The sequence below is a fragment of the Garra rufa genome, chromosome 12, assembly GCF_049309525.1.
Source record: "Garra rufa chromosome 12, GarRuf1.0, whole genome shotgun sequence".
Lineage (NCBI taxonomy): Eukaryota > Metazoa > Chordata > Actinopteri > Cypriniformes > Cyprinidae > Garra > Garra rufa.
The window spans coordinates 15,595,982-15,610,129 of record NC_133372.1 but is presented as its reverse complement, the minus strand read 5'-3'; the positions used below and the strand labels follow the sequence as shown (position 1 = coordinate 15,610,129).

General features: G+C 35.7%; 2 protein-coding genes across 2 annotated transcripts in view; one reads left to right on the top strand and one right to left on the bottom strand.

Moving 5' to 3' along the window:
* igfbp2a (insulin-like growth factor binding protein 2a) overlaps nt 1-7,692 on the top strand; it is an 8,650-nt gene extending 958 nt beyond the window's left edge. Inside the window, exons 2-4 of the mRNA XM_073852517.1 lie at nt 2,830-2,999; nt 4,165-4,305; nt 6,584-7,692. Coding sequence (XP_073708618.1) covers nt 2,830-2,999; nt 4,165-4,305; nt 6,584-6,742 — 470 coding nt within the window. The 3' untranslated portion in view covers nt 6,743-7,692. The remainder of the gene's footprint in view (nt 1-2,829; nt 3,000-4,164; nt 4,306-6,583) is intronic.
* A 258-nt stretch (nt 7,693-7,950) lies between these two features.
* On the bottom strand, nt 7,951-13,629 carry igfbp5a (insulin-like growth factor binding protein 5a). The gene is made up of 4 exons (XM_073851558.1): nt 12,907-13,629; nt 10,313-10,521; nt 10,069-10,188; nt 7,951-9,912 (listed from the first exon to the last, which is right to left on the bottom strand). The coding sequence occupies exons 1-4, from the start codon at nt 13,232-13,234 to the stop codon at nt 9,769-9,771; spliced, it is 801 nt and encodes a 266-aa protein (XP_073707659.1). The 5' UTR covers nt 13,235-13,629; the 3' UTR covers nt 7,951-9,768.
* Between the last annotated feature and the right edge of the window lie 519 nt (nt 13,630-14,148).

Genomic DNA, 14,148 nt, shown 5'->3' with positions numbered 1-14,148 from the left:
ACTCGCTCAGTCCATCTCTCTCTTATAATACTCTACTCTACATACTCTACAGTAATATAATAAGCTTTCAATGAAGCAACTCAATGTTCCTTCATTACTAGTTCTAAAGTAACATTTTCAAATTATTAATGGAGCCTTGGGAACAGCTTTTAAACTGTCAACTTGAGATTTGAATCAGTGGCAGAAGGAAGTAGTTCTCACAAAATGAGGGTTTTAAAGACACTCCATTGTTGTTTCACTTGTGTCATCGAACTGTTGCATAATATCACATTTTTTATTAATGTTAGTTAAACTTCAATTCAAAAATAGTGCACATTCATTGTTAACAAACCGTATTGTGAACTGAAGTCTTTCAGGGAAAGAAGGAATGCTTCACTTCTGGAATGGAAAAGCCCGTCTCTTGCACATTGTACACCTGATTTCATTCCACTTCTGTAGAACCTGCTGGGATACTAGCTTCAAAGAGATCACCACTGTGGTTAAGCAGCAAGCTCTTAAGAAGTGTTGACAAGTGGAAAATTAAGATTGTTTTTGTTATTACCTGCTGTTCAGTCTCGCTATTTATTGCTGTGGTATGCTAAATTTTAGCCATGCGTTTTGTGCTTTAGTTCAGATTTCTTTTTCATTTATGCGGAAACACAGATGGCTAAGAAGCTTTAAACTCTGTATAAACAATTTGAATTGGTTGAATTGGATATTTTCCCACCTCAGGCATCAAATCCCTATTATTATGTGACGGGGTTGAGACTAGGGTAACAGGGTTGAAGATGGTAATAGGGTTGAAGAGACAAATACATCTTAACATATAAATAGTTGTTTTTTACTTAAATTCAATGTACAGTTTTTTAAGATTTTCTATAAACACAGTATTCATAATGTACTCAAGATATAAATTGCAATTGAATTACTTAACACTGAGATGTGAAAATCTAGGCAGAACACGTGCACACACACACACACACACACACACACACACACACACACATGTTGGGTTTACATGTTTTATGGGGACATTCCATAGGCGTAATGGTTTTTATACTGTACAAACCGTACTTTCTATCGCCCTACACCTACCCTACACCTAAACCTAGCCCTCACAGGAGATTGTGCACACTTTTACTTCATCAAAAAAACTCATTGTGTATGATTTATAAGCCTGTTTCCTCATGGGGACCTGAGAAATGTCCCCACAAGGTCAAAATCTACTGGTATTCCTATCCTTGTGGGGACATTTGGTCCCCACAACGTGATGAATACCAGGTACACACACACACACACACACACACACAGCTTTAACATGGACTTTCGGTTTTGGACTTTCCGGTTTCGTGAAATGACTCACATATGATATTCATATCCATATGCTAGAGTCAGAAATCCATTTTCCCTTAAGGGGCAATATTTCCCCCTAGGAAATTTATTTTCAGGGACATTTTTTTATATAATTACCTTATTAAATGTATCTGTGTTGTCTTTATGTTGAATACTGAAATGTAACCATTTATTTCAATCAGTCAGAATACTATAGACTGCTAGCAAAGGTCATCTTTACACTGTAAAGGTAGATCAGTGGAACAATTTACAGTTCAATTCAGTATGATTCACATTTATTTGTATAGTGCTTTTCACGATACAAAACGTAAGTTTCTAAATTATTTTTGGAGTAGCTTATCAGGTCTTCTGAGGGGTTGGCATCATCTCTTCTCAGGTGTTTGGTCATCTCAGATCTTTGTAGGGGTTGGATCCAGACTGAAGTGTACTTGTGTAATTCATAGTTACCTCAGGATTCCATCCTGTGGCAGAAACAGAGAAGCAATTAGAGAAAAATGAGCATAGCTGCTGTTCCAACCAACCATAAAATTATTCAACCTAAGCTACAGAATGATAACGTGCATTTGGTAAGATATAACTGAAGTACAAGATTATGAAATACAGTACAAGATTATGAAATACACTATGTGAATGCTTGGCTAAAGAGGTGTGTCTTTAAACAGAAAGGATGTGTCTGATGTGTTTTAGTGGTACACTCTTAAAAATAAAGGTGCTTTAAAAGGTTCTTCACTGCAGTGCCATAGAAGAACCATTTTTTGGTTCCACAAAGAACCATTCAGTCAAAGGTTCTTTAAAGAACCATCTCTTTCTTACCTTTTAAGAATCTGAAGAACCTTCTTTCGCCACAAAGAACCTTTTGTGAAACAGAAAGGTTCTTCAGATGTTAAAAGTTCTTTATGGAACCTTTATGGAAAAAAGGTTACAATGCTCAACTCTGCCAAAATACACATAAAAAGAAATCTTCGATGCAGGTTGAACAAATAAATGTCTCTCTTATAATTGTGTGGCAGAAAGAATAATTAAAACATTTTATTTTATTTTATTTATTTATTTATTTTTTGGGCGGCATTTTGTTCATTTCAGTGCCATTTCTCAACTCCGCCATGCACAGAGAAAATTAGCTCCAGCTGTGGGTACCATGAAGCTGAAAGTATGTTGTCACAACGAACAGCAAAAATTGAGCATGAATCATTCACAGAACTGCAACACAAACCTGTCAATTTTCCGTTTTGAGCTGTAAATATTTAGATCACCTCTGAAAAGAAGAAAAACCCAGATATGTGAAAAAACTGCAAGTTTTGGGCCCTTGGGATCCATATACAGCACCTATCACATTATTACTTTAATCACTAAAGACATTGTTTTTTAAATATAAAAGCTGAAAGAAATAAAGTTGTTTGAATAACCTGTTGTACTTCTGATAACCAGCCATAGAGGGTAGGAAGATAACTTTTTGACAAATTTTAACTTTTAAAAAAATTTGTGTCCTGTCTTTAGGTGAGGTACAGGACTCTTTGGACATTGGTCTGACTGAGGTTCCTCCCATAAGGAAGCCCACCAAAGATGGTCCAAATAAGGAGAGTGCTGTCCTTCAACACCGTCAGCAGCTGAAGACCAGGATGAAGTACAATAAAATTGAGGACCCTAAAGCACCGCATGCTAAACAGGTAGATGATGAAAATCCAAAATAAAATCAATACATTTGTTTTGATCTTCTCTATGATCTGTTTGAGTGTCTTTACAGTATGTGGAATTGCAGAGACAAGTTTAAATTTTGCCTACAGTGTATATTTAGAGTGGGATACTCATTTATGCATTCTAATGTTGTGAGCTGTATGTAAAGTCTCAATCTGCCATAGCTGTTCCAAACCCTAACAAAACACGTTGTTCCAATTGACTTATGATTAATAATTGCCTCTGGGGCTTATTTATCTTGGCTGAGGTCCTTGACCACAATACAGTGATCAAATCTCATCAGTCTACAGACTTTAAATGCACAATAACATGTCCAAAGCACTTTTTTCAGGCTCAGTACACACCAAATGCATTTCAGGTTGTATTTTCAGGTCCTATTACCTTAAATAAACACCCACAAATGACACAAACGCATCAGTAAGATTTTAATGCTGTGTATGCATTACAGATTTAGAGAATAATACAATACAATACAATACAAGTTTATTTATATAGCACATTTAAAAAAAAAAAACAATGTTGACCAAAGTGCTTTACAAAAGCAGAAATAAAAAGACAGTTTAATTAAAGTTAAGAGAATATTAAGGAACATTGAACGTCTTAGAGAAAGGGTAAGTTTTTAACGCAGATTTAAAAACTGACAGGGTTTGAGCAGATCTGATATATATCGGAAGGCTATTCCATAACCTGGGACCGATTACCGCAAAAGCGCGATCACCTCTATTTTTAAGTCTAGTTCTGGGAATATAGAGTAACTCAGAATCCATTGATCTGAGTGATCTAGACTATGTGGATGGATGTAATAGGTCGGCTAAGTAACGTGGAGCCTGATTCCGTAGGGACTTAAAAACAAATAGCAAAACCTTAAAATTCTATTCAATTCTATATTTGACCGGTAACCAATGTAGCGAAATCAAAACTGGTGTAATATGTTCACATTTACGCTTCCCTTTGAGGAAAACACCTCATTAATATGAGAATAAATCATTTTACATACATTTTAATTTACTTCCACATTGTTAAATCACAGAAGCCGTAGAATTTGGGAGTGGATTTGAGAAATGAATGTAAAATATGACAGGACATACCAATCTGACTACCATTAAAAATTCAAACAATTTTATTTATATATTTTAGAGCCAGTGTCAGCAGGAGCTTGACCAGGTGCTGGAAAGGATTGCAAAAATACCCTTCAGAGATAACAGGGGCCCCCTGGAGGACCTTTATTCCCTGCACATACCCAACTGTGACAAGAGGGGGCAGTACAACTTGAAACAGGTATTTAATTCCCTATTCAGCAGCAACCGGTTTAAAGCAACACACATTTTTGTACATTTGCCATATCTGGGTATAGACATAAAACTTTTTGGAACGTTTACATGTTTCACAGGGTAATCCATCTAAACCTGTTTTAATAAGCACTGTGGTAATTCTTTAATATTAAATAATACTGTGCTGACAGCAAGCTTTTAACACCTTGATATTAGTTTAGACTGCATTTGTACTTCTTTAAAATTAATTTATCACATGGCTGGATCATTTACCATAACCTTGCAAAAACAGAGATTAATAACAAAAAGAAAGAAACAAAGCAATGTTTATATATCTAAACTTAGGTTACTATATATCTAAATCTGTTTTAATAAGCACTGTGTTAATTCTTTAATATTATATAATACTGGGCAGGCAGGCAGGTTTTAACACCTCATATTAATGAGGTGTTTTGTAGACCTTTAAATCAATTCATTTATCACATTGTTGGATCATTTACCATAACCTTGCAAAGCCAGAGATTAAAAACAGTAAGAAAGAAAGAAATGTTACTTTCATAATATAATAATACTCCAAACTTATCTGGAGGAGGTTATTTTTTTAATTGTTCTATTTAATCTTGTTAACCTAGCTCTGCTTACCTCACTTCGGTGACAGTTCTTCCCTCCTTCTCCGTATCTAATTTCTCCCCATCTCCTCACATCTCATTTCATCTCTTACTTTCTTAATCTCTCTTTCTCTGTTTTTTTTGTTTGTTTGTTTGTTTGTTTGTTTTTTTATCCTTTATTTATTGCTTTAGTCTGAGGGATCTCAGAGCTTCAGGCCCACTGTAACTGATGGTACGTCAATCAATTCTGTGGGAATCAAACCCATGATTTTGGCATTATTAATACCATGTTTTACTTTTAACGTTACAGGAATACAAACAAATATATGTCTTAAAGGAATACAAGTAAAAAAATATTTGAGGCCTAATAATAATTGCATAAAATATTTTTACATTCATTATGAATCCTTCTTAAGGATATTTAAATGTAGAAATTTGAAGTTTTATATAATTTTATAAAATCACTTAAATTATTCTGTTAAAACTGTATTTATTGAGCTACATGATTGTTTTAAAGAGGTCATCGGATGCTAAACTAACTTTTACATGTTGTTTGAACATTAATGTGTGTTGGCAGTTTGTGTGCACAACCACCCTACAATGATAAAAATCCACCCAGTGGTATTTTTTTAATCTTTAAATGTAATATACCCTTTTTAAAATCAGGTCATTGATTGACATGAGTGCCTTACCTTAGACCTGCCCTCACCGAGTTGAAACAGTCCGAATACGATTGCCATTGTGTCGACTCAGGTGCAGAGGAAGACTCTAATTGAGTGACTGAGGTGTTCTGTTGTTGGATGTAATAATGAACATAGCAGTAGTTTACTCCCGACATCTGAGCCGCTTAAGAGGCAGAGGAAAACATTACTTTTGTTTTTAAAAGGAAAGCGGCAATCCCGATCTACATATGCATCTATGTTCATGTGAATCATTCGTGATGCAGCTTCACCCACAGCAGAAGCGAGTATAAGGGTTTTTTATGCATCTTTGCAAATGGCCTTTCTTAATAATGTGCTTGTTTGCAAGTTTCACCGATAAACGCAGCTAAATGCAGCTAAACGCGGCTAAAGTAAACATTACAGCTCGTAATCCCTCAGCAGAGAGGGGTGGGGCGAGCAGAGATCATTTGCATTTAAAGGGCCCATGCGATAAAATTAGCTGATATTTATATTTTGATATTTTTGACAAGGTAAAAGGATGTTTTTTTACACTACTATTGAGAATTTTTAAATATATTAGAGACTTTTCATTAAGACCCTAAAGAATCATATGAACTTGTGGAAAATGGGCATCCGATGACCCCTTTAAGGTTTTTTGGGTTTATGCATTCTGTTATCAAAATGCAAAATTTAAAATATTACTTTACACAGAAAATGTAGGTAAGCAATATTTTCACATATTAAAATCAAGGTAACATGCATATTGTTTACATCTTATGATGTAAGCAATAGGCATGTTACAAATCTTCGGTATGTTTAGTATTCCTTTCATTTCTATTGTAAGTTCTTTTTAAAAGAACATACTTTTTTAAAATGTGTTTGTGGTAACATTTTGCTACAAATGGTGTCAATTACAGTTAAAATACTTCTTACAGTTGTACAAACACACTCCTTTAACGTCTTTAAAATATAAATTTTAGTTCTAAAAACTTATTTGGACTATTATGTGTTTCAGTGTAAAATGTCAGTGAATGGACATCGTGGCGAGTGCTGGTGTGTGAATCCGCACACAGGAAGACCCATCCTCAACTCTCCACTGACAAGGGGTGATCCCAACTGCAACCAGTACCTTGATGGCCAAGACATGGATCCCTCTGTGGACCCTCAAAACTAACAAAGTCCTGAACCTTCCCATCTTGACCTTTAAGCCTACAAACCTACACCCATGCCCCTAAAGGAGTCAGTGTTTTACACTCTCTAAACAAGCTACCAATATACCTTGTGTGTTTATACATTTTTGCGCTTGTAGATTTGAGATGGTTTGAAACAGTGTTGTTACAGTTAAAGTAGTGATATAACTGAACTGATCATACTCATTAAATCCTAGCTAAGTGATGACATATGACCAGAGGATTGAGATTAGCAGGTTAGGAAAATAACCAGAATTGTAAACATATCTTTAACACTTTCACATACTTTGTATGCATCTTGTGCTAATCATGATGTATACGTTGTATTTCTCTCATGATGTTACTGGTGCTATTTGTTTCAATACACTTCTTTCCTAGGTTGCCCCCCTCTCATATAGTGCAGAAAATGCTATAGTAATGGTTTTTACTGGATAGGACAGTGTTCCTTTTGACAAACACTGAAGCGCTACAATGTAAGTCGGTGAGATAGTGCCTTACCTCAAATGATTTACAGAAATAAATTGTATGGGGCTGCTTATGAGGTTTTAAAATCTTTTGGCTATGTGTGCTAACAAAAGTTGTTCACTTAATTCTCTGTTAATGCATCAGGAATATTCAAACCATTTAGTACTAGGACTACACAGTTTGTACTAACACAGTTGATGTTCTGTTCCAATTGCATATAACTACTGACATCTGGTGGTCACACAATGGAAGAGAAAACATAATTATAATGCTGCATACAATAAGTCAATAAAGATGTGTTAAATAGATTTAATACAGAGAGCTGTTCACTAACTATTTTAACTTAACATTGTGATTTACTTTGTGCAAATTTTATACACAGTTCAAACTTTCTGTTAGGTGTCATTGTCACTTGGTATTTTGGACCCAATGTTTTACATGTACACAAATAAAGAAATATTTCAAGGTATTATTTGCAGTTTTTTTTTTTTTTTTTTTTTTTTTTTTTGTTTAAGTGACAAAAGTCATAGGTGTCTTCAAATCATTCCTGAAAGCAGAATAAACACATAGGTAAAACTGAAATATAAAATATAAAAAAAGAAGTATAAAAGGTGATGCACCGATTGAATATTTGAAATTACCCCCCTCAGTATGCACTTCTTAAACTGTATCTGATGAAGCACAGTACACAGACAAAATAAAAACAGTTTCTATTATTATATCTGAATATCTTTATATGTATATATTTATTAAATAAATGTTTTGTCCTTACAAAAGAGACAAAAATAAGAGTACATAAATTACATGGCAAATAAATATTGCACTCAGGTATTTAGATGTGACAAAGAATTTGATCATCCATATTACTTGATTTGGGCTCAGCTTAAATAAGATATTTAAAGCTATTTCATTAAGAATACGAATCTTAAACTGAAAATGTTATGGGGAAATTACTAGTTTTTATTTTTAACACACATCAAAGCCACTCCATTATTAGATAGGCATCTTGCAAAACTTGTCACACTGTTCTGCTTTGTATTTTTGTCTCCTAACAGTGAGCCTTAGTCCACCATGGGGTGGTATCATTCAGAATCCCTTCCATGTTACTCAAGAGTAACACGAGGAACATTGTCCTTTTAAAATCTCACAGAATCACTAATGTGCCTAGAAACTTTGTCAGTCTGGTTTACAGGTGATAGGGGAACAATTCTGAACTGTTGTCAGCCTCTGCTCTGACTTGACATCACACATGCAAATAATCTCATAAAGAGCATATTTTTGATACAATTAAGGGGGAAGAAGTGAATGCACCAAATTCAAGTCTGTGGGCCAACACCTAATAATACCTTTGGATCTGTACTACTATGGCATTTTCATAATGCAAATAATCTCAATTTGCCTACTTTTTAAGAACATTGAATTTGCTTTTTTGAATCTACACTCCTACAAACTAAAGGTCACCATTTTGAGTGTTTGTGTTTTCCCCTCTGTGGCCCCTTTGATGCCTTTGATGTAAATCAGTATTCAAATATTTGAGTAGAAAAAGGCACAGAGATTTCCATAAGAACCCAAGGACCCTGATCTGTTTGGGAAAAAATAGAAGTTTGAAAAAATAGAAAAATGGCTGGTTGTTTTTTCACCATTGTGCATTCAAATGCTGAGTCTTTCTTATTCCGTAGTGATTTATATAAGCTAAAAGCTTACTTAGAGGTTGTGCTTTGCTTTCATTCATAGGGCTTTTGTTTGCTTGTTTGTTTATACAGTACATAAAACAGTGGTTATTAGAATATAAATTTCCCTATATCACTCAGGTTGGCAAAACAATGTGCCAGGACAATAAACTAATGTGCAGAAACCTTTGGAAAATGTTGTACAAAACAACTGAAAAACAAGAGTGTGTCAAGACTATATAAGTACTATTTAGTGAATAAGTGCTGTGCCATGGACAAAAGCAAAGTCATTTTTGATTAATATATGGGGACAGTTCACCTAAAATGTAAATTCTGCCATCATTCACTCATCTTGTCATTCCAAACTTGTATGCATTTTTTTCTGTGGAAGACAAAAGAATATACAAAAGGTCCGATGTTTTGGACCCAATCTTATTTTGTGTTCCATAGAAGAATGTCATATAGGTATAAAATGACATGAGGGTGGGTAAATGATGACAGAATTTTCATTTTTGAGTGAACTATTCCTTTAAACTTATAAAACCTTATATGATATAAGATATAGTGGTAACTAGTCCATGACTCTAGACATTACCCACATGATACTTGATACATCCCACCAACCTTAATGACAACCTTAATGGCAGGATTCAATAACGTTAATAATGTTGTGTGTATTGAGCATATCCTCTGCCTAGCTGTTTTATATATATATATATATATATATATATATATATATATATATAATAAGGATTTTCCACAATTAAAGGTCAGACTCCTTAAGATTAAGATTAGAAATGATTTGCAAATCACATGATTTGGTAGATGAAAGTGAGTGTAGAATGTCATGGTTACGTGACCAAATTTGGTTTGTCTCATTCGTTGTTGTTGCTGTTGCTGTTGCTTTCAAGATCTTTGCATTGGATGTTGCCTCCATTAAAGTCAGTGCCCGGCATCTGAACTCCATGCTTGTTTACACACCAGCAGATGCCTCGCTTGCGCCCCCTGGAGGGTTTACACTGCAACATAAAACCAAAAATGGACAACACAAAGTAAGCAATGTAACTTGACCCTGCCCTCAGCCAAGAGACATGTGTTTATAGGAAAGAAAACTTTCCGACAACTAAGCTTGCCAGTAGCTGACATCTATAAACATGCTGAAGTGCAGAACTAACCTGTTTGCGCTTGAAGAAGCCTTTCTTATCACAGTTAGGCAGGTACAGCGAAAGAGCCATGACTCTGGAGGTGTCCTTCATCGTCTGGATAATTCCATCCAGCTTTCTTTTGCATGGACCCTGCATTTAGCACACACACCATTAATAAAAAGGTGTTATGTGTTAATATAAACATTAAAATAACATAAACAGCATGAAAACAGTGTTTTTCACTTATCAGATAAACATCCATGAACAAACTTACAATGTCAGACTGATGTTTGTCTTTTCCAAAGAGCGGGTATTCAAAATTGCCTCTGATCCTGAGTTTAGCCTCCTGTCTCTTCTGATCCTTTCTCATGGCCTGAGCCTTCTTGCTGTTAATGTGGTCTCGTTGGAATAATGGAACTTTGGCCTGGGGAAGCAGATCCTCTGTTACCTCTGTAACGAGGGCGTCTTCATGTGACTCACGATCTGAGAAGAGAACAACAGTCGGATGCAATGGCATAACTGACATCCATGTAACAAATACACCACTGTCAAGACACCATCAAGACAATCAAGACCATTAATCTAAGGCCACAATGAACTGGTATCCTTCAAGCTGATTACACTCACTTTGTCATCATCTATCCACAACAAAGACTTTTATCTTCCTGTGCTGGTCTTACAGTATGTTGCTACTCAGTTTATTGGTATATTGGTTGTAAAGAAGGCTTAGCAAGACTACTGTTCAGCATCTGAGAGCGAGCCAGTACTCTCGAGAAAATACAAAAGATCAACAGATTTCACAGATTTTTTCTGAAAGCTGTTGGCTTTCTCAAGGTGTCATCTCATAAGGAAAACCTTATTAGTGAATAACTCAATAACTCAAGCCTCAGAGTCTGCCACGGAAAAAAATATATATGTCAAGCATATTTCATTGAGAATGCCTTCCTCACACAATAACCATAGAAACCACAGAAAAGTTATTCATATTTGGAGTATTTCTGAATAAGAGCTATCATGAAAGTTTTGGATGTTACGTTTTCACTTGTCAAAGAATCAAATCAAGCATGACAATAAGCAGTATCAGTTTGAATGCAACCACCAGCTCTATTATTTTAATTGAAACCAAAGATGCCAGATGCCAACTTCAATTTGCCTAGTCTATACCCTCTTGCTCTCGCTCACACGTCACTGCATTGCCCAGCTGTACAGTGAGTAATCAGATTCAAGGGCTTGACCCCTTCTGTGGAAAAGCTAAGCAGTCAGGGTCACAACAGAAGAGCAAATCTCTCAAGTCATTTTCTGATGACATCACTGACAAATCAGAGTAAAAACCCCAGCAAAGCTGGGAAATCATTGAATCAATCAACATTGTGCTTCCGCTTCTTTCTTAAGCTGTTGTTTTATCATTTGCCAAGCATTAGTTAACCAGGTCTTTCATTTGAAGGATATTAAATTTTATTTTAGCAATGTTACAAGTGCACTTCCAAGTCTCCTAATCTGGGGGTATTGTTCTGGGAATGCATGCTAATCTGAGATCTGTGCAGCCCTGGGAGAGGAGGTGTGCTCATTCTTTCTCTCTGCTTTGTCTTCTAAATGTCTTCTGTTACATACTGTTAACATGCCTTTTATCACTAAAATCTCATTGTTATAGAACAAAGGTGGCACCAAATGAGTGCATTTACTCTGCACATATTTAGATGTAGTATGCGAAAATGTTTAAATTGTTACATTTTCGTCAAATTAGTTAAATTGCAACCACATCTTATTCATTTTTAACCTTTTATAAAATTGTGACCATTTATGCCATCAAAACTTGCATTGTCCTTTTACTGTGTGTAGTGATGGAACACATCTATGACTGCTCTTACTGGCAAAGACAATTGGCTAAATAAATAAGTTTTATTTTGAATTGGGGAACTATTTTCCATATGCAGGGGTTTTCACAACCAAAATAGAACTTAATCAAGTAGATGTAACTCATCACAACATAAATAGAATAAAGTTGCAGGAATACTTCCCTTCCCTTAATTTCTATCCACAATAACTTTTTTAATACCAGACTTATGAATTTCTGAATATAAAACATGAAATAAATAAAATTCATTTTGCATTCATTTATTAAACCCAAAGCAACATCATCACTCTTTTTGATTCTAGGTGGGACAGAACTACTTTTATGTAGCTTTGCATCTTTACACAGAATTTAGAGGCAGCATATAGTCTCATTTGAGCAGTCTTAATTCATTTGTGTAAACATTACTTTATTTTATTTTATTTTATTTTATTTTATTTTATTTTATTCAAAATGCTGCCTCATTCTTCCAACTCGTTCTCTGTCAGAACCGTCCTCAAGCCTCCCATTCTGGGCTAAATTTTTAAGGACTTGCAAGATGAAGATTCAGAGTAAAATAGCTGTAGCAGCTGTTTTCAGTAAATGTGATGAGATCGCATAATCACAGTTTTAAGAGTGCTGACAGCTGAGTTAATCGCTGATTTTTATAGAGCTTAAAATAAAGGCTGGGGAGGCTAAAGCCTGTGAAAGAGTGTGATAAAGAGAATGACAGAGATAGATATGCGGGTGTGTGGGTGGGGGTTTGCTGAGAAGGAATTTGATTTGAATACCAATTCTGTATTCAACAAATGTAAAAACTCGTCCAGATGATATCAAATAAATCCTACAAGATGCTATGAATGTCAATGTCCTGAATAATTCAGCATAGATAGATAGATAGATAGATAGATAGATAGATAGATAGATAGATAGATAGATAGATAGATAGATAGATAGATAGATAGATGAAAAATAGTTTCTCTATATTCAATAATTTATTGCATTCAAACTATCTATTGCACGTCAATAAAACTTACCTCTAGGCAGTGGTTTGTATAGTTTTTCGTTCATGCAAACTCCTTTGCCGTAAAGCAGAGCGTGTAGCGGCTTTTCCTCCCCGTTCCGAGGCAAGCAGCGCAGTCCCTGTCCACAAGTGCCCGTGTAGACTCCACACGCCTGCCCCTCGGTCAGTGCGCAGGTCAAGCAGCATCCGCAGCCGGGCTCCTTCACCACCTGACACCCCATCCGCACCGGAGGACACATGGACATCGCCTTCTGATCGCACGGCTCACAAGGCACGTACGAGGCAAAAAAGCCGGGTAGTCCCCATACAAATGTCATCAGAGTATACAAACTTAGCAGCATTTCCACCAGCCTTGAATTAGTAGAACCGATTCTTTCTTTCGTTGTCCGAGAACGAAGGTGTTAGCGTCCGGTTAAAGGAAGAAAGTGTATCGGTGTTTAAAAATATCAATTACCAATCCTCTCACCACCACTTGGTAGAAGAATCCAATGATGCATATAACACCTGAGAAATATAAATTAAAAGGCAATGCCCTGAGATAAAATGGGATAGCGGAATTCGAGGGAAGAGCACAGACCTCAAAATACGTGTAGCTAATCAACGCCTTCACCCAAATATTAAAAAGGAAATCAATAGGTGCCGGTTCTGTTTGAGGTTCTGCAGCTTAATCAAGTGTTCACCCTCGAGAGCTGCTGTCAGTATGAAGCTCTGCTCATGTTAACCGCGGTGAAGGGAGGCGCACTGCACTTCATTTAAAGGTACTGGTGTTTCTTGGGCGGATCCCGGAGTGATGCTGCTGTGCATAAATGTAGCTATTCGGCGCAGGTTCAGATTAAGCGAAACGCTAACAACAAAACGGTGAGTTAATTGAACACTGCAACAGTAACAATCGCAGTTACGTGAAAGTAGTAATTACTCTGAAAAAAAAAAAACTTTTAAAATTTCGTTTTGATGCTTTCAGAAAAATGTAATAAATTCACCTCCCCTTTACCTCCATATATAGAAAATGAGTATTGAGAATTCTGCACATGTAGATGTCAGATTATTAGATTAACTAATTATCAGATTAAGTTATAATAATAATAGTATTTGTTTATTAAGTAGTTTTATTGTATAGTTAACATGTTAGTAAGTTAAACTATAGAGGGTTAGCACTTACATAAAGGTTTGGTCAGTTATCCGGATGCGCAGCCATATTGGAGATACTCGGATGTAAACAACAGCATTGATTGCACGGTTAATATACTACAGAATT

Coding starts and splice junctions, on each gene's coding strand:
- igfbp5a (XM_073851558.1), bottom strand. CDS start 13,234: ATGCTGCTAAGTTTGTATACTCTGATGACATTTGTATGGGGACTACCC. Junction 10,522..12,906: donor ATACAAACCACTGCCTAGAG/GTAAGTTTTATT, acceptor TTCTCTTCTCAG/ATCGTGAGTCACATGAAGAC. Junction 10,189..10,312: donor ACAAACATCAGTCTGACATT/GTAAGTTTGTTC, acceptor TGCTAAATGCAG/GGTCCATGCAAAAGAAAGCT.